A 21808-nucleotide genomic window follows, 5' to 3' on the forward strand; every position below is an offset into this window, starting at 1 on the left:
TAATCTTGTAAGTCTCAGGCACTTGATTTTAAGTTTAATATATCAAAATTTTCTGCAGAAACCAGCTACTTCTGACAAAATTTTGATTACTGGAAAACCCAAGTTTCTGTTGCAACCAGTTTTATCAAGTTATGTTGTAGCTGTGATGATCCAGGAAATAAGAGGCAAGAAGTTAGATGCCTTATACAACCATATATCCAAAAATAAAGTCATTTTGACATTTATAATCAACATTTTTAGTTCCACACCCCCTTTATCAGCTGTACATCTACTGAACCAATGCTTAACTACAAAAGTGAGAGAAATGTATGCTTTATTTGTATCTCCTTTAGATAAAAGAAAATTACAGAATGAAACAGAACAACTGATTTCATCAAGTAATGCAGAATTTACAAACGAGAACATTCATACCTATCTCACGAGCTTATGATTGGATTTCTATGTCAGATTTGCTCTCTTCCTTCAGTCACTGCACAAACTGTTCTTATCCATCACCACAATTCACATATCTACTTGTCAATTATCTGTCAAAATAGGATTAACAATGTAAACATCTGTTCCATATGTAAACTTTAAAACAGTAAATGTGTATGCATCTTAATTTACAAGAAAAATCAAGCAAAAACTGGGTATCAAATTTATTACAATCACAGCATATACTATATAATACTGTTTCAACAAGAATTGCAGCTTACTGGGTTTATATAACCAAAGGGAAACAGAAGCAAGAAAGTATGTGTAGTGTCATGAATTAGTATAATATAAGGCTATAATAAAAAAATAATTTGAATATTTTAGAAAAAATTATATTTTACTTGCTGAAATAACTCAAGCCTACATTTCCAGTCACTTCACATCTATAATGTAGGCTTTTTCTTTAACCGAGCTTAAAAAGTATCAGATATTTATTTTTGTCCTCTTCTTTGAATTTTGTTTATATATGGTAGTGCTTGATACTACTAATAAGTATGTTTTTTGTCAAAGATATAATGTGTGGATTCTAAGCTTTAAACTTTGGACAAAAGCTTATTTTAAAAATTGTCAACTGTATTCAAACTACTTAAACAAAAATAAGATACAATAATTTGTAACCAAAAATCATTGGTATTTGAATACTTCAAAGAAAATATTTTTTCTAAATAATAACTACACATGAACACATGACTGGCTATGACAGAAAAGAAATGTTCTGTGGACAAAATCAAAACAATGAGTTTGTATTATTCCATATGCTTTTTGCTGCTGCTTTTGTTTACTTTCTGTTCAAAATGAGTAAACAGAACTAGGCACCAAGCAATCAAGTCCTAGTCCCATTATAGATTTCCTTTGTAATGTTTAACATCTTTGTAGTGCAAGGCAGAATCATACACATAACCATTTAAAAAAAAAAGACAGAGAGAAAGTTATCATTAATGGTCTAAAGTAATTATAATATCATGGTAACCAAAAAGATTTTGTTCTTTTTCCTCTGATTATATTCCAATTTAACCTCCTATATGTCATTTTTAGAAACTTCAATTTGCATTAAGACATTTGCTGATAACAAATGCTCTAACTTGAAAACAACACCATTTTGAATCTAGTTAGGCAGCTTGTGCATATCAGAGCATTCTGTTTGCAGACAATGAAAAGGGTAAATGAAAAATAAAAATTAAATATGGCTTCAGCTTGTCAATGTCTTTAGTATGTTGCAGAATTTCAGGCAGCACTAGAGACAGCAAGTTTCTTCAGATGATCCATGAAGACCTGCAGGCTGACATCATCTGTAAGAATAGGTGCTCCTGACTCCTACAAGACAAAGGAAAAATGTTAAGATTTACTAGATTGTAACATATATTAATCAAGCCTAATAAAACAATTTATTAATAGTTTCATATTTTAGAAGGATTTTACAAGCATATAATTGACAAAATATACTGTCAAAAGAACAGTAGATTATAAAATTTGCATACATTGTCATATATTTGCATACACTCCGGCAACAACCAAAGCTATTGTCCTTTAAATTTTAATATATTCTGCAACAATTCCCAGTGTTGAGAGAGAACTTTATATATTTTGGAAGTCTAGAGTTTGGGGGTGTTTTTCATTGCCAAATGTTGAATATAGAATTTAAAAAGGGAACAAACAACATCTTTCATACCATATTCACTTATTGTTTCTATCTTAGTGCAACAAGGCAAATAGAGAAGCAGAGAAGTACAAGTTACTACTACTCCCAAATTAACTATCAAAATATCAACTGGGAAATGGAAAATAATAAGCCACTAAGAACCTGATCCAAATGGCTCAGTGAAGTCTCTGAGAGGCTTTCCATGACTTCAAAAGTTGCTAGGTCAGTTGCTACCTGAAATTATGTACCAATTCTAAGGACTGCAGAAAAGACATCTAAACATCATATACTGCACAATCAGGGATCTAAAAAAAATGCAGTCTCTCCTGCACCTCCCCCCAATTTTTTTAAACGCGCACAATTTGTTCTTGTATTAAATCTACCCAGCACAAAGCCACAAACCCAGCATCTGGGGGGAAAAAAAGTCTGTAGACTATTCAATTTTCCTGACAGAGTCAAAACCTGTGAAGAAATAACAACAGACTTGGCAGTTCCATAAACATTAATTAACCGACCAACCAACCCTCCCAGGAATGCTTATAAAGCAGATCATTGCCCTTATTGCCATTTTACGGATAAGTAGAGGAACTCCCTATGGATATCTGCTTCAAATGCCTCCATAAAAAACTCTCCTTTGCATTGATGTCTGGCAAAAATTTGACAATGGTAGCCACCCAGAATGTTGATACCGCTACCAATCACACTGACCAATACTGTCTCATCATCTCCTTGTGTACCTCAGTTGTTTTATATTTAGACTGGTGCAGGGGTGATCTTTTCAGAATTTGAACAGCACCTCAACACAATGGGGTGGGTCTTAAACCAGGACTACTGGGACTCCTAATCACAGCAATAATATTAGTATTAGGAATAATAAAAGGGTGATGGGGGAAAGGGAGCAAGGGAACAGAACAGAGACATTTCTAAAAGTGATCATTAATTTTGGGTGCCTATCTTTGTATGCCCAATATAGCATTTTAAAGTCTTATTTTTAGAAACTGAGAGCATCCACTGCTCCAAATGAAACCAGCGGTCTCTATGAGCATTCACACAACCTCTCAAGATCAGGACATAGGTGCAGGGCAGGGGTCTTCAACCTTTTTGGATCAGTGTACCCCTGGCGGCCAGCCATGGAGTAGCAGTGCGGGATGGTGCATGGAGGCACTCTGTCCCCGCCCGCCCGTCTGTCTGTACCCCCAGGGAAGGGAATTTCAAACTTTTTTTCATAAGTGTACCCCTGGCAGCCCCCTTTTTAGTAAGTGTACCCCCTCAGAGGGGTGGTGAGCAGCCGGACACCGAGCCGGTGGTGGGGAGAAGGGTAGCAAGCAGCCAGATGCAGAGTGGGAGCATGGCAAGCAGTGGAGCAGCGATAGCGCAGCAGCTGTACAGCCCTGCTCTCACCATGCCCCAGCCTGGCTCCTGTGCAGCAGTGTGGGATGGTGGTGCTGTCCCCACGCATCCCCTGGGATCTTACAAAGCACCCCTAGAGCATACCCCCAGTTGACAATCTCTGGTGTACAGAACTCAAAAATCAGTAGAACTTTTTTTTTTTTTTTTTTTAACTGACCAAAAGCCACAAACTGGGGAACAGCAGAGCTAGGATTAGTGACCAAGATTTCCTGGCTAAAACCCCACCACAGACAATACATTGAACAATACTACCTCTACAACTGTTGGTATCAGGGTGAAAATAATAGTATTCTGGCTCTAGCCTTGCTCACTGGTGAGCATTAGTGAAATGGCCTGAACTCTCCTCTATTTGTATAAGAAACAACAGGATTATAAATAACCAAGTTCCATAAACTTGGCCTCATGGGAAATTTTTATTTAGTGTATGATAATACAGTGATCACAAAACAAAGAGAAACTTACTCACAATTTTATGTCCAAATTTTTCAGCCAGCTGATCGCCTCAGGTGTGGTATCATGCAGATCCAACAGAGTTCCATTAAATGTACACAGAGGGCATTCAGAGGTGATATGATTCAAAGTTTGAAAAGAGGGCCACAGCTGCAGTTTAGTGAACTAGTCCAGCCCCATCAATGGATCAGAAATTCATATCTGTTGTGTTCTGTCCTGATTTGGTTTAGAGAAAACCAAAGATGTCTAGGGAGATCAAAGCCAGCTGATCTAACAGTAGGATTTGTAATAATAATTTCTGTATTAGGGGGTGAATTGAGTCACTCCTGCATCCAAGCACCTTGGATGTTAAATGAGTCTTGCTTAAGTAGAACTGCTGTTCTCCAAGTGGGATGTCTAGATTTGAATCTTGGATGCAGAGGGTTTAAGAGACCTTCCTGTATAGGCAGCTGCAGGTTATTTTTTTTAGTCCACAATTTAGTTAAGGCAATTTTCCTTAATGGGGGAGGATGTATGTTATTAAGAATAGGGAGGCACTGAAGAGGAGTGGATCAGATTGTTCCTGTGATGATTCATATTACTTAGTTGAGTTGTATGTCAACCTTATCAGTGTGAGCACTGTTTAACCAGTCTGAGGCACAGTAATCTGCCAAAGGTAGACCAGTCCTAAGGCTGTTGTTCTCAGTGCATCAGCATCAGGCCCTCAAGAAGTCCCAGCGAGTTTCTGAAGCAAATTATTACAGGTTATTAACTTAGCTGCTGTCATAGCTAAGTGATTTTTATAGGACAGTGTTCTATCTAGGATGATTCCTAAATATTTAGGAGTACCGTTATAATATAGAAGCTGATTTCTGAAAACAATAATGGGTTGATAATTAGTGTGTTTATTGTTCAAGTGAAATGCAGACACTTTGGTTTTCCTAGAGTTTAGCCAGAGGTATTGTTTATAGTACGTATCTAAAGTATTCAAAACAGATGCAAGTATTTCTGCTCTGGAGAAACAAGATTATTGAATAACAAGGGCTGTTGTGAACTGTGACCGTGGCCCCCTTTTCAAACTTTGAATCACATCATCTCTGAATGCCCGCTATGTGCATTTAATGGAACTCTATTGGATCTGCATGATACCACACCTCAGGCAATCAGCTATGTCATCAACATATATGAATTTTCTTGAGGAGGTGCCCAATTAGTCATGAATGAATTAAACAACAAAGGCACAAGAATTGATCCCTACGGAAGTCCACTGATCAATTTATGCGGTTTATTCTTAGGATGCATCCTAACAAGTGCGCACGTGCGGTCTGCAGTGTCTCAAAGCAGTTTGAGACACTGCAAACCACATGCAGTGCACATGCATCCATTTGCTGTGCTGCAAATTAGCAGTGCAGTAGGGGAGATCCCAGTGTCAAAAACAAAACAAAACAAAAACAAAAACAACCAACACTGGAAAAAGTGGCATGGTGCATGCAGCGACAGTGTGTGCCACCAGAAAGGGAGATTCTGGCTGCTGGCCAAACTCCGAGTGGCCAGCTCGGCACTGCTGCTGTCCCAAGAAGTCCCCAAGACACCACATAAGGTTGCTGGCACCAGCATTAGGTGCTGGCCCCAGCCTCCCCAGCCAGGTCGCTTTGCTGCACATTGGAGCGCACATGCAGTGACACACCCAGGGACAAACAGCAACACACATTTGTCTCACAGGAAATACATGCCTGTGCATGTGTGCGCTCATCATGATGTACCTTTAATGTTATCAAAACATTCTGAAACTATCTATTGCTAAGCATGTTGTCCAGTAAATTTGCAATTTTAAGACAAGTTATGATGTCACATCATCATGGGAAGTGCTCATGTGCGACTGAGGGAGGATTCCACAACTTATACACTGGAGGAGAGCACATCATTCAATAAACTCTCCACTATGTAGTTACAAAACCTTTATAGAGAATATAGGAAACTATGAATAGTTCAAGTAAAGAGCAAAGCCAGCATTTTGCTGTTGAAAATTCTGGAGTCTATCAAAATGAAAACTAGCAAGGTTTCATATAGGAGTCTGAGAAGTACATGAAAAATGGCTGGTTTTGTATAGACAACATGAAGCTTTGCTGTTCTGTTCATTTAAAATCCTAGTACTACAGGGCACTGAATACTGGACGCTGGTCAAGACTTCAACCATAAAAACCCCAGTCACCACAAAAAAAAAGAATGAAACTGAAAGCAGGTAGCTTGTTATTTTGTGTCCAAGTTCAGTGCAAGTTATTTCAATACTTTAACTTGAAAATATACCTTCAAAGCAATATAAGGAACATTACACTGACATGTTAAGATATTTATGTTATGATAACTTTTAAGATACACTATGGCTAGGAATAGACATAGTTTAGATCAGCAGCAAACAGAATACACATTTGCCCTTTGTTGGGGCAGGAGGCAAATCTTAGACTGGGTTCCACCATTTTTAAACCAGTCTACATATGCCAAACTTCTGTTCTGTTGTGGGTACAGAGTAGTTTCTGATCACTTATACTGGTAGAAGTATAATGTCCACATCTGGCATATTTGCAGATATATGTCAAAGTCTGAAAAACATTACTTATGGTATCATATTAAAGAGTAAACTACATGAATTATCATCTTGATGAAATCATCACCTCCTGAAACTCAGCTTTAGTGGTGTACTACTGCCCTCTTCAGGTCAAATCTGGAGCAACAAATTTTATGAGCGGTTGTAATCAATTTGTGGGTCAGCCAGAACAATATAAAATAACCAAACAGTGCAGGAAAAGATCAGGAGCAAAATAAATTCAGTTTAAAATTTATCTGAAAATTGTAAACGTGTCCTACATCACTGAATGACCTAGAAGCAGACCACTTGTACTTGGGTGTGTACACAAGTTACCAAAAACTGATCTTGCAGAAGTTCACGTAAGAGAAGGGCCATCCAGCCATGGGGCTCCTGACAGGTCCAGAAACTGGGCATGGGCACTGGTGGCAATGTTACTTGCCACAGGTCAGGAAGCTGCATCCATTAATCCTGCCACTACTCCTCCATCACCACATTTACAGACTCATGGGGAGATCCAGGAGCCAAATGACACAGCCCTATGTGCTGGATTCCACTGGCAGCCAAGGCTGCACTGAAGCCAGATCTGGTACCTGAAGCCTGGTCAGCACATGGGGTTACACCTACAGACTGTCCCTGCACATCCCTGCGCCCCATACTGGATCCGGTCCATGGACTGAGTCTGTCCACTGGATCCAGCCCAAACTGGTCCCATGCCATTCATGTGGTCCACAAAGCCAGAAGGTTGAGCACCAGACATACAGCACACAAATCATATGCCAATCATGTAGAAACATAATTCTACATTTACTTTGCAACAGTCTTTTTCAGTATTACTGAAGCTTGTCTCTGCTCTGCTAGATCACAGAAGAATCTACTTTGCCTAGCATGAAATGCTGTTTAGTTTTTTAATTCTTTTTTCCCCCCTATTTCCATTATAAATTTGGGGCAGCATTTCATGAAAATTGTCCCATGAAAAATTTAAATTTCAAAAATGTTTCCATGCCATACATCAGGATAAACTCAACTTTTGACACTTTTTGGGAGGAGGAAGGGGCAGGAAGAGACCCAGGGTTAAAGTATAATGCTTAGTTCAAACCAGAGACTTGAACCTGGGTCTTCCACATGTCAGGTGGCCACAATTTGCTATTCCATAGTGGGTCTCTTTGGATTTGGCCAGAAAATTGATGAAAGTTAAAACTGACAAATTTATGTGAAAAGTTTCAACAAATTAACATTTTGTCAAAGAATTTCTGATCAGCTCCATCTTGTAATGCTTTAAACCGAATAAACCTTTCATCAAATTACTTGGCAACACATCTGCTATCTAGACCCCAATACGTGTGTATATATACCCAAAATGAGTACACTTCTTTAAGAAATTACCCTTGAGCTCACATTTACCACAGCTATATTTATTTTTGTGTATGACATTCAAAACTAGTCAAGAACAGATGAGGGGGGTGCACACTAGCCAGAGCTGCAGCAGAGTCAGGAAAATAAATCGCTGCAGACAACCCTAATTCCTGAACTCCTGTACATTTACATTAGCTTGCCTTCTGGAGACAGGACAATGATGCACTCCCCAGCCCTTGTAAATAAAGTTCAACCTCAGAATCTATTAGCTGACAGATGATATTTTCAAAAAATATGACCTGAAGGAGCAGTCCCCATTCTATACAATTTCTAAGCTATATTACTAAGACTGATTTTCTGGATACAGTATAAAAAATTCTTTGCACAGGGATTAAATGTCCTCAAATCAGCTTTCTTCTCACTGTAAGGAATGCGAAGAAAGCACTTGACTTAGGAGGACATTTCAGCTGAAGCGTAACAGAAGTTTACAAGCAAACTGAACTATTTTTAGGAGGGATAAAGTAGTAATCGGGCACCTTCTCTTTAATCTTACTACCTTTGTGCAGTATGAAGGAATACTGTATGTTTTTCTCATATTGTCTTAATGCTTGAAATGATGTCCACTATACAGAACAATGTTTCATGTTGTTTCTGAAGCTGGAAAGCTCTGGACATAAAGAAATATTCCTTCAAGAATATTCACCATTCGGATAAGCTTAACCTAATGTCTTAAAGACTTACCTGTCCCCAGGCATACATGTTGTTATGAGTCTGAGAAGGATTGACTTTAGAAAGCAGGAAGCGGGCCTTGAAACACAGAAAACAATTGGAAAAAAATCATTCAACTAGAATAAAAACATTTCTAAATTCCCAGAAAACTACCTCGATTACCTGAAATCCAACAACATACATTTATCACTTTAGATTTTTTTTTTTTGGCAAGAGGCAGTGGAAAGGCATCCAAAAATAAAACAAAATGTTAAGGTGCCTGGATTTTATAAACTACAACAAATGAATATTGACAAATTTTCAAAGTAGTGGGACATGCAAAACTAGTCAAATAAAACATGAAACATATTATTTAAAAAGTGTCAATACCCAACAAAATTAACTGGTGTCTGGTTAAGCTCTTTGGTGCATTGGCCCAGCCTTTTTGACCTACTTTTGTACAGCCCAAAGGAAGCTAGACCATAACTGAGGCTCCAAGGATCTGCAGTACAGAATAAGCAACATATAATGGATTTGTTTGGCAACTGAAAACTGCTCAACACATGCAATGAGCAGTTAATCCTTCTAGCCCAGGGGCAGGAACCTAGGGCTCCTATACATGTGCAAGAACCCTGCTCCAATGTGCTGGAAATCCAGTGCATCATATCAGATTCCATTAATCAAGTCAGCTGGAGAGCAAAAATTAACGTGTTCCAGCAGACTCTAACATCGTATGCATCAGCATCCCTATGCTGAAAAATGGCAGCGGGGTGCTTTGAACTAAAGCTTGCTCTTGTGATGCATGTGATACTTGCTGTTCATGTGATACATGTGACACTTGGGCACTTTTAATTAGTGCGACTCACTAATTAAAGCGTCCCTGCAAGCCTCCCAGACCACATGTAAAAATGTCCCTAAAGTCTGCAGTGTCTTTGGACCCAGCCTGCGGACACAGGGCTTTAGTGGCACTCCTGCAGCCACTCTCCCAGGGAACACTGAAGGAACAAGTGGTGGTAGCAGGAGGGTCCTGGTGTCTGTCCACCTGTGGGTCAAGGTGGGTCATTCTAGCCTGAGGCTGGAAGAGGTTCCCTACCCCTATTCTAGCCCATCTCAATGTTTTTAATTTCAGAGTCAAGCTCTCTGAGTAACAATGAAATTAACCTTAATGAAGTGCCAACATGTGCCCATGTGCTCTACATAATGTAAATTCATACGGTTAAAACAACTGAGAGCAGGATGGTCTTGTATGGGTAATAGGGAAGCTTAAGTCAGTTTAAATTAGTGCTCTTTGTATGATTGATATATGAACCTAAAGGTGTTAAACTCACATTGACCCCTGGCCCAGATCTGGACTATGGGGCTCCAAACATGGTGATGGCAAAGGTGAAATTAGCAGTAAGCATTGGCTACTTTTGGATTTAGTTCTGTCATACTCCCAGCTGTTCAGTCATAATTTCAACATCTCACCAAGTAAAATATGTTTTTATAATGAAACAAAAGCTTACAGGATTATTTGCACACTGCTGACACATTATTTCTTCTGATTAACAATACAACTTACTGTACCTGACTGCCTCCATGCTCTGTATCAATGTACCGGGGCATTGGGAATCTGGAATGGAGAATTTCCTGGGCATCATCTACTGGAGCTTGCAACAGATGACGAAAGTTTTCATATTCTGGCATGTCCTGGTAGCCTGACTTTCGCCACTGAGCTATGGTCTAAAAAAAAAAAAAAATGCAGAATAAAGTCATCACTCATCAGCAGGATTTTCATTACTGAAACTTTATATCACAACTCCTTTCCTCCTGCCAGACTGGTTTGTACCTATATATAACTTATTGAAGAAATATCTCTAAGCACAAGATCTGACAAGATGTGTATGTAATGAAAGCAAATAATACAAATCTTTTGGTACCATAGTCCTTGTGCTGCTTAAATCCATTCCCTATCTCTGTTAGTCAACCTTTGCTTTGCTAAATGAGAAACTCTGGAGGTCAGAGACCAATCTTGTCTCCAAGCATCTCTCATACTCACCCCATGGCACAGCAGAAATACATATTAAGTGTAAAAATGTATCCCAAACTGCAAAAAAAAATATGCTGCTCTATGCAGAAGTTTATCTATATTTTTAAAAGTGCTAACATCATCTAGATCAAACATTAACTCAGTGCATATTAAAACAAATGAACCCCAAGCTCCAAGGATTTTCAATGGAAATAGCAAGTAATGCCACACGCCGCTGTATAATGCTATGGTAGACCATGATCCTGTACATATATGCATTTGATCGTATACCTGCAAGTAGTCCAATCAAGTTTAATAATGTATACATATGAAGTCATGCATTCAAGAAAGTGTTTAGAAAGTACAGGCCTGAACTAGTAACAGGACATTCCTACAAAAAGCAAGAAGTTTACTTAAAATGATTGGATCTTACCTCTCCATGATAGATAAGGATTTGGAAAAAGGTGTCCATAAGAAGAATACGATCTGCCAAAATGCTGCTGCTATCAAGAAGAACAGGCTGAAATAAAGAATAAGTGCCTCACCTGAATATGGCAAAAGAGTATGCTCAGATATATTAAAAGCCTGTCAAACTCTAGCTCAGAAACAGGATACTTGCTGCAATCGCTTTCACTGTGCAATTTTGAAATGATGGTGGAGGAGGTCTGAGGGTAGGAGAAGGAAAAGTAATCTTGTCCACCACTGTTTGCCCATGGCTCTCACCACACACCTGTTCTGCATCAGAGTATCCATCCTTCTTGCCCTTACTCTGATTTCCCCTTCCTTTTTATGTTCACAATCTAAAATTCTTATCTGATCCTCTGCTCTTCCTCAATTCACCCTCTCCCTCCAGCACAAATCCCAATCCCACTTCTGCACATTCCTGTGCCATCTCACCTCTGCTATTATTTCCCCAGTGCTAGCCACCTTCATTCATGCCACCCCTTCCCACATACCCTACTCTCTTCTGCCATCATTCCTAACCGCACACTTATACCCCTTCCTCTCCCTCCCTTCTCCTGCTGTCACTAGAAACACCAGTCTCAGCTACAGGATCATGGTCACCCATGAACTCTGCCTATCATGCTGACAATACCACCTTGTTTGTTTGTTTGTATTCTCTCATCTCTGTATCTATGCCTACCTTGTTTCATACTGAGGCTGTAAATGCTGGGATGTTTACAGATATCAATTTTTGTTTTGCATCTGTATAACACCTTGTATAATAGGACCTTGATCCATAACTAAACTAAAGTTTCTGTATGTTGTGATAATAAAGTGATAAAAGTGATCTTTTCTGTAGCAGTCAATCAGATAAAACTAACAAGAAGGAAGGGAAAGAGTTTTGGTTTTATATTGAAACATAAACCATGTTATTTCTAATAAATATGCAAATTTTTTCAAGATTTATTAAAAAGTGAAACTTGAAAAAACTGATTTACAAAAGGAGTTAAGTCCTAGTGCAAACGAAGACAAAAGCAAGAGCCTCACTGACTGCAAAAGAGCCAGATCTTTATTCCATGTGTCTTAGTTTGAAATGTTGTCATGTAACCAAGCAAGTTTTGCTCTTAAGACTACTGAGATACAATCAGAATTCAGGTGGGTGCATTCATGCCCTGTCTTGTTCATAGTTCACTTTATATAATGCATATGCACAAACGCAAATGCTTGCACAATGGGTAATAAATAAGTGTTTGTTCTAATATTTATGAGAACACACATAATATACCCGCCAATTTAATCCCATTACACAGTGTTGTTTTGCCCCATCGTTACTTTATATATAACCATACCTCTGGAGGTCCATTGAAAGAATAAGCATAGAGGATTGGCTGAATCATGATAAGTGACTGTGTTAGATCTTGACGCATAAAATGATGACGATAGTATGAACTCTCATCAGGACTGTTGTTAAAAACTTGCAGGAAAGGAGACCTCCTTAAGTGAAACATAAACTGCAAAACAAAAGAAGTCCAAGAACTGATTAGCACAAAACAGAAGGAAAAAATTTGTTTCAGAATAACCGGTACTAGCTAATGCCACCTCAGAAGCATACCACTCCAAACTGAATTTCAAATCTTTAATATTTCTAACTCCTCCATGTACCTCCTTTGAATGCTTCTTTTTAAACATAAAGGTCACTCTCAAAATAGATAAGCACACACAGCAGCTTCTAGCAAGCGTAAAGTTTAACTGCCAATATTTACACATAAAACAGCATGCTCTAATACTCTTAAAATATTTACTACACTATCACGTTTGTAAATTGACTCTACAGTTTCTAGGAGTTTTTCATACAATTTTAAATACACAAGCATGAGTTAACAGTAGCTTTACAATCAAAAGGAATATAGTTTTTAAGATCAGTAAATTTGGACCTTGTAGTGCAAATTTGAAAATTCAAATCTCCTTTGTGCTAAACCAATCTTTCACTAGAATTTTTATGTTCAGACAAGCAATTTAAACTGAAGTTCCACTGAGGTGTATAAAAAGATGCCACAGGGTTTTTCAGGTGATCTGAAACAGATTACCAATAAATGCACAATTTCTTTAGGCTGCTTGCAGACATTAAAAAAAACAAAAACAAAATAAACCACGCATTACTGGAAGAAGCAGCGTGGTACTTCAGCCTGCCTCCACAGCATCTGTATAGATCGGGCACATGAGCAGGGCTCTGGGGCGTTTATCTAAAGCAGTGTCAATCAGCTCTTAGATAAAAGCACCATAAAGCCCCACTAAAGCACCCGATCTATACAGGCATCAGAAGAGCCAGATCCAACTAATGTACTGCCTCTTCTGGGCATGTGCTGGACTCGGCGCAGGACTGCATGGAGTTTAAAGTAAAGCACTGTGTTTTGTTTTTTAAACATCTGCAAGCAGTCTTAATTTCAATGACATTTACCTAACAAAACATCAGTGAAGTCTTTTGTCTTATTAGTTTACCACTTTAAGTGGTAAATAAAAATTATTTTAGGTCCAAATTTTATAGGATTAAGTTCATTTTGACTATAAATTATCCTATTTTAATTTATTGTACAAACTTTTCCCAAAACTGATTTATTATTATTTGTATTACATTAGTACCTTGACACCATCAACGGACATGGTGACATGGAGAGTACAGGCTGACATTTTAATAAGCCTTCCCAACCCAAAACTATGGGTCTACAAGTCCTCAACGGTGGAGCGGGTAGAAAAAGATGCTAGAATATCAATGGTTGCAAAGGCAAATAAAGATCTCAACTGAGATCTCAAATCATTTTAACCTCCTTGCCACTGGACCAAGGTCCTGTTTTGTCAAGAACCACATGGAAACTGATTTGCAGCAGCTTCTCCACAATAAAAGAAATCATGTACAGGCATATTCCATGCAACAGCTTTTCCAATACATTTTTCAAGACCTTTCATGAGCAGCTAGTGACAACAGGAGCAGGACTGAGAAGTCTGGAAGCTCACAGTCATGACCTGGCATGAAGGCAGCAGTTACAAGGTCATCTAGCACTTGGATGAGGTAATCAGGAGTGCAATTCGGCAACTATAACTGCAACTGAGCAGCCCTCTTCAAGATTTTCTCTGCTCATGCCACGTGGGGAGAAGGGGGCCGACTACCTTTTTCCTGATTGGATTACTGCATCCAGTGGGATCACCTTTACTTGCAGTTGAAATCAATGAAGACGCATTCAATTTGGGACCTGGAATATCAGGATTCTCATGGACAATCCTAATAGTGAATGCCCAGAGCACCACACTACAATCATGGCTCAAAAACTAGGCAATGCAACACTGACATCGCTACGCAGAGTGAGACCCAGAGAATGGAAGGTAGGCAACTCAAAGAACAAGGAGGCAGTTATATACTATTCTGGAAGGGCAAACACGAAGGAAAACACTAGCTTTATGGAGTTGGTTTTGCCATCAAGAATAAACTCAAACCAACACAGTGAATTCCCTATTGGAATTAATAAGCACCACATGACTATGTCTTAGATCAATATGCCACTGTCATCAGTGTGTATGCCCCAACTCTTGATGCCACCAACAAAAGCAAGGAGGAATTCTATACCAACCTTAAACAAGCCCTTTCTGGTGTTCCAGAAGGAAACAGACTCATTCTTCTCAGTGATTTCAATGCCAAAGTCAGAGGGGACTCAAAACTTCAGAACAGAACCATCATAGTTTCATAGTCTGTAGGGTCAGAAGGGACCTGAGCAGATCAAGTCCGACCCCCTGCCTTGGCAGGAAAAAGTACTGGGGTCAAACGACCTCAGCAAGGTTTTCATCTAGCCTCCTCTTAAAGACCCCCAGGGTAGGAGCCAGAACCACTTCTCTTGGAAGTTGGTTCCAGATCCTAGCTGCCCTGACAGTGAAGTAGCACCTCCTGATTTTACCCTCTGAAAAGCTGAATTTACCCTCTGCCAGCTTGTGACCGCTATTTTTAGTCACTCCTGGTAGTGCTCGGGGAACAGGCACTCCCCCAATGCCTGCTGGTTCCCTCTGACTAGTTTGTAACAGGCCACTAGATCCTCCCTCAGCCTTCTCTTGGGGAAGTTGAACAGGTTCAGTCCTTCCTTCAGTAAGGAAGGAATGGGAAAGGTCAACTCCAACAATATCCTCCTCTTGACCAAATGCACGGAACATGGACCCAACCCCACCACCATCCTGTTCTGCCAGAAAAACAGGCCTGAGACATCATGGCAACATCCATAAGCTAAGCATTGGCACTTGACTGACCACTTTATTCTTCATGCCCAGGAGCGCAAAGATATCCACATCATCCGAGTTATGTTAGTAGCTGACAACTGCTGAATAGATAACAGATTCATCTACTTGCTTATGTCATTCAAACTGGCTCCTACATGATGGCTGCAGCAGAAGTAATGCTGATGGAAGATCAATGTCAAAGGACTCAAGGACCCAATCTAGCAAGATTTCTTCCACCAGTTCTCTCAATGGAAAACTGGCAAATTCCAATCAACAAGAGAATGCCAGCAGCACTTGGGGTACCTTTAAGTTCAGCAGCAGCAGCACCTGCAAAAATAAACTTGAATTCTCTACCAGGAAACAACAAGACTGGCTTAATAAGAATGACTGGGAAATCCAAGAGTATGCTGACTGCAAGCACAAGGCCTTTTGTGCTTGGCAGAACAACATCGGCAAAGGAGATTCAACATATCACTGGCATCCATGATATGCATGTTTTTTTCAGCACCACCAAAGCCATTTATGATCTGGGCACTCAGAGACCAACTCTTGAGACCTCAGGACAGAGGACACCTGATCAAGGAATGAGGAACCATCAGCACCCATTGGAAAGAGCATTTTGAAGAGCTTTTCAATTGTGACTCTGTTGTTGATGAAAGTGTTCTCAACTCCATCCCACAACACCCAGTCAGAGAAGATCTTAGAATCCCTCCAAACCTTGACAACATGAGGAAAGCCATCAAGGAGATGAAGAACAATAAGGCTGATGGAATCCCTGCTGAAATCTTCAAGCAGGAGGGAGAAAAAATTGCAACATAGTTTCACACCCTCATCTTATGGATCTGGAATGATGAGGAAATCCCAAACAACCTCAGAGACACCATGATTATGACAATCTTCAAGAAAGGAGACAAGTCTGAGGTGTGGAAAATACAAAGGGATCACCTTGCTGTCTACAAGAAAGAGAATTGCAAGAACCTTCCTGAACTGCCTCCTTCCACTTGCTGAAGAGCTCCTCCCAGAATCTCAGTCTGGGCTTAGGGCATCAAGAGTCAAAACTGACATGATCGTCACTGCTTGCCAGATATTGGAAAAACGTTGAGAACAACATAAACCTCTGTACCTGGCCTTCTTTGACCTCACAAAAGCCTTCAACTGTCAACTGAGAAGGGCTGTGAGGATCCTTCTGAAGTACAGATGCCCACTGAAATCTGTCACCATTCTTTGCCTGCTCCATAATGCAAGTGGTAGTTCTCAACAACCAATTTATCACAGATTCCTTTGAGATTAAGATAGGAGTTGAGCAAGGCTGCATCATAGCTCCAACACTCTTCTCAATATTCCATATTGCAATGCTACATTTGACCACCAACAAGCTTCCAGCCAGAATGAAGTTAAACTACCAACTGAATAGTAAGCTGTTTAATCTCAGCTGACTCCAAGCCAAAACCAAGCCCACCCCAACCTCAATTCCTGATCTCCAGTATCTTGATGCTGTACTTTGTGCTCACTTGGAAGCATACCTTCAGGCTTTACCAATGTCTTTACCAAGACATACAAGAATATGGGACTAATGCTTAATATTCAGAAGACTAAGGTCTTCTATCAACAAGCTCTTAATGAGCAGTTCCAAGTTCCAGTAATTCAGATTCCCAGTAAGATTCTGGAGAACGCTGAATATTTCCTGTACCTCAGAAGTCATCTCTTGCAGAAGACTGACATCGATGAAGAAATCCAACAGCCTTCAAAAGTGTAAATGCAGCCTTTGGATGCCTGAGGAAACAGGTGTTTGAAGATCTCAGCATCATATTCAAAACCAAACTCATGGTTTATCAAGTAGTCATGATCCCCACCTGACTGTACAGAATTGAGATGTGAACAACACACAGGAGACACTGAAGCCACTGGAGAAGTACCATCAATGCTGCCTATGGAAGATCTTTAAAATCCAGTGGGAAGACAGATGCATCAATGCTGGTATCCTCCTGCAAGCAAACACCAAGGGCATTGAAGAAATGAGCATCTGCCATCAACTTGCTGGGCCAGCCACATCATCCAGATGTCTGACTCCAGATTCACGAAGCAAGACTGAGATGGGAGAATAAAACAAGGCATATGCTGAAGAGGAGGGCAAAGAAAGTGTTTCAAGGACAACCTCAAGGCCAACTTGAAAAAATGCAACATTTACATCAACTCATGGGAGACTGTCGCTCAGGACTGCCCTAAATGAAGGAAGAGTCTGCTGCAAGGATCTCAGTACTTTGAAACTTTACAATGACAAAAGGAGCTGAAAAAGCAGAAGCAGGAGAAACAGCAAGAACCCATAGCCACCCACCCTGCATGGAAACATGTTGCAGAGCTGCAACAGTCTGTTGATCCTGGATAGACCTTGTCAACCATCTTCAGATCCACAGATAAGACAGTCATGGAAAACAATCATCCTTGACTGCGAGAGATAGCCAATGATGATGAGTACTTCAACTTTCAAGTAAGATAAAAACCCCTATTATACTAGGACCCCATTATGGTAAGCACTGCAGATATATATGGAAAGAAGATCCAAAAAGGAAACAAGACAAGAAGCTTAAATAGCAAAATCACATGCAAGTTTGTGAAAAGCTGGAAATAGACCTGGTCTTCCAACTCTGATTCCCAGTCAAAAGCTCTATTTGCCTCATACCAGACTGCCTTTTACATCCATTCTTTATCCATAATCATTCACTTGCTTACTTCCTTATGTAGAAGGTGTCCACTTCTAATACCTTCCTTCTACTCACCTGTGGATAAAGTGAAAAAGTTTCTGAAAACCTAAAGGAACTTGGATCATCCTTGTGGTATTCTCCAAATTTCTGACACTTAAATAAAAGGAAAAGAGAAGTATAAGTTAACACAACAACTTTGGTTATATCATTAGAACTTTTTTCAATTTTTTCTAATACATATCAAATTTGAAGTGTTGAACCTTTACAGTAAAAATAGACATTAGAACGAAGCATGAAAAAATGTTGTTGGCAAGTAGTAATTTCCTTCCATATCACACTGTAGTATGTGCTTTTTTAAATGTTACACAATTACAGAAAAAATATCAATTCAGATAAAAAAAAGTTGCTTAGAACAATCACTTCCATACTTATGGAAGAGACTAATAGATAATTAATCTTATAAGGAAGTAACAAGGGAAAATTCACAGTACTCAAGACAGTCAAAGATGTTTTTAAAAAATAAATATTTAAAACTGCACACACACAGCACACAGAAGAAAAGACTTAAATTCCGACTTCACCTAAACCAGATCTTTAATCTTATTCTAACCCCTTAACAGTTGGAAGCCTCACAGTAGTGACTGTGTGCTAATTTTATTTTAATTATTTAAATTGAAAATCTTGATTAATTCTACATTCTGCATAGATAAGTATTTTGTTTCTCTTTACATAATAGTTTAAGATAACCATTGAATACAAGTCATTTAATAAGGTAAACTTATTAATTGATTTAATAAATATGGACACAGTTATCTTACCAGTCGTATGAGTTGCCTGTCCAGCCACCTAAGCACATCAGGGCCTTCTTCTGTCTCTGCCCTATAAACTGCCAATCTAGCCATAAGAATAGCAGCTGCTTCTTGGTCAAAAGAAGCAGCTATGTTTTGGATCTGTGTCTGTGCATCTGCCCAGCTGCAAAAGAAAAGCAGTTGTATAGAGAAGTCATCCAAGCTCAGCAGAGTCTATTGAAATTGAAACAGAGAGCAGTATCACAGAAAAGTCATGGAATTTCAGACCTCATCTGGGGTGGGCTGAGAGCCCCTTTGTTGAACCTTCCCTCTTAGGAATTTTCATTGATTATATAAAAATGCAAGCACCGTATGTCACATATAGCCCCTGATGCAAGTTACGTCTAGTGTGCAATTAACTGGTTAATCGTACAACAAATTTAGACATGCTACACATGCACAGTAATTACTGCACAATAAAATGGCCAACAAGCCATAAAAATGAACAATAAGCTCCAAAGTCCTTGCTTGAAAAACATAGAACAATTTGTACCTGGTTTCTATCAAGCTTTCATTTGAACATGTCATGTCACACAAAAGGTGATGGTGTTTGCCCAGGTACTCAGGCATCTCAGGGTAGATGTCTCCCTCTCCCCATCCACTTCCTGATAGGGGAGACTCTCTGTGACTCTTAACCTTGCTGACCCAGGCCAGAGTAGCAAAATGTCAAGATTCACTGCCTTTCCTCCCTTCCTTCAACCAGCTTTACATCTGCTTCTTTAAGACTGCCATTAGAACTTCTCCGTGAAAGCCAGAGTGTAAACACGCACTGAAGTAACATGCTTTACTTGTTTGACACAGGGAAAGATGGGGGAGGAATTTGTTCAGAAAGCTGGGGGCATGACAAGGACATATACAAAAGCACCTAAACAAGGTCCCTGAAGAGTTCAGGCCCTGCTGTTCTTGGATCCCTTCATCCCCCCATCCTTCCCCTTCACACAGGTCTTCCCAGTTCTGCACAAGGGTTGGGTTGAAGCTTCTTCAGTCAAGTGAAGACCAGCTGATAAACTCATTCCCAGTACAGCTGAAGAGAGAGATGACAGTGCCTGGTAGCAGCTCCCCAGCTCCACCTGCTGGCGAGTGCTGGCAGAGAAAGTTCCCCAGATTCTTCTTCCCCACTGGATAGCTCATCCTTTGAACATGAACCACATTACACTGTGTGACAGTTTTCATCAAGTGATATTATCTGTTGCTTGTGGATCTTTGTGTCTTTATAAGTCTTAATTTGACCTGTGTAAGGGGGGGCAGGGAAGAGTTCTGCATGCTAGCAGTGGTTTACTGAACACTGAAAAGATTTCACTAATATATAGCACAATAAGAGAAAATTAACCTGACACCCATAGTAATGATGACTGCCACAACCGCTTTGATAAATGACATCTTCCTACAAATTAACCATAATTCATTAACCTGTACAACACTAAAGAAAACCAACACTCCTCAGCATAATCAACTGCCTCCATAAGATTTGGCACCCACTTTCTAAGTAAGCTAATGGTGAAGCTAATAGAAAGTAAGAAGTTGCAAGCAAACATTTTGGTGGGAGAATAGTTGTACTCTACCACACAGATCAAAGCTGAGCCAAATTTTAAGGTGATAAGGTGATATTTCCCTCCTCATTCATAGCCTTCCTCCATCCCTTCAAACAGACTGTATTTTCAGAGAGTCTTTTCTTTGATATTTAGCTTAGCCTGCCTCTGCTTCTCTCTCAGACCTGAAGAAGGGCGCCTGATGCCTGAAAGCTTGCCCACCAGTTCTCCAAACTATACAGTTGGTCCAATAAGAGATATCACAGAGATATCACAAAAATCCTTGCCCCTAAAATAAGGGATCTTTGGGATTATTTTACCACCTGAACAACACAGGCCATAGATTTTCACTAAGCAATTCATGCTTCTAGTAGAACTTCAGTCATTTTGGGGCATTTTAGCCTGTAGCTTCTTGGATATGGAACAATTCACAACACACCACAGAGAAAACACACACAGAATTCAGAGGGACCACCCTTTCCTTGCCACATACACTGTACATCCTAAAACACTGAACTGGTTAAATAACTGAAGATTATTAAACGAAATACAAGCAAGTACTGCATTTTTTTCTGAATACATTAATCATAAGTAAAATTTACTTTCTGGCAACAGTGGTCACTCTGATACGTCTCTGCCCACTTGAATGCTGATACTGAGTCACAAATTGGATTGCACCACGTCCACCCTGAGGAATCGGAGCATTGTGCTGGGAAGAAGAAAAAAAACATCCTAAATTATTATTTTTTGAATTCATGATTTTCAGTCAACCTCCTGACTTTTTTTGGTACCTGACTCATAATATTTTAATGCTTTAGGGGGGCAATAATAAAGACTACATTTTGGGACTCCTCTTCAATTGTCTGAGAGGACTATAATATTTACAGGTAAAATCTGTTAACAACAGATTAATCTGAAACTGGTTATGACCTACCTAAGAAGCATTAAGAAGTCATCTACAGAATTGCTTGTAAGTATTGTCAGTGTAAAGCACAACAGGAAAGTGATCAATCTCTGATAAAATACTTCTTAACTGTATTGTATTCTTTATGAAAAGGGATCCTTATCTACCAAGGAATTGAGGGAGGTTTATTTTTTAAGATTCCAAAAGAAAATAAAGGAACTGCTGAATTTACTGGAATCCAAGACGTTTTTTCCCCGCATTTAACATGGGGAGGATCTTGGATTTAAGTACAATTTAAGGCAGCTGCAGCAGCTCCAGCTCAAATTCCAGCCCCAACCCAGGGGAAATCATGTGAAGGGTCCTATTGTCCAACTTCCTGGACTAAATGTATTACACCATCGTTTGCTGGAATTCACCATCCAGCGTAAGGTGACAAAGGGCTGCAGCAAGGCAACAGCCCTAGACTTTAGGAGGGCTGACTTCAACAAGCTAAGGAGGATCGTTGGGGAAGCGCTG

At 39.6% G+C, this 21808-nt stretch overlaps 1 protein-coding gene across 1 annotated transcript in view; it reads right to left on the bottom strand.

The window, feature by feature from the left end:
* Positions 1-296: 296 nt before the first annotated feature.
* SEC23A (Sec23 homolog A, coat complex II component) overlaps positions 297-21808 on the bottom strand; it is a 51048-nt gene continuing 29536 nt past the window's right edge. The window contains exons 13-20 of the mRNA XM_019551924.1: positions 20991-21097; positions 18830-18983; positions 18087-18164; positions 12402-12563; positions 11042-11128; positions 10167-10322; positions 8634-8699; positions 297-1788 (exon numbers count right to left, since the gene is read on the bottom strand). Coding sequence (XP_019407469.1) covers positions 1699-1788; positions 8634-8699; positions 10167-10322; positions 11042-11128; positions 12402-12563; positions 18087-18164; positions 18830-18983; positions 20991-21097 — 900 coding nt within the window. The 3' untranslated portion in view covers positions 297-1698. The remainder of the gene's footprint in view (positions 1789-8633; positions 8700-10166; positions 10323-11041; positions 11129-12401; positions 12564-18086; positions 18165-18829; positions 18984-20990; positions 21098-21808) is intronic.

Source organism: Crocodylus porosus, unplaced genomic scaffold, assembly GCF_001723895.1.
Source record: "Crocodylus porosus isolate Cpor-Errol unplaced genomic scaffold, CroPor_comp1, whole genome shotgun sequence".
Taxonomy (NCBI): Eukaryota; Metazoa; Chordata; order Crocodylia; family Crocodylidae; genus Crocodylus; species Crocodylus porosus.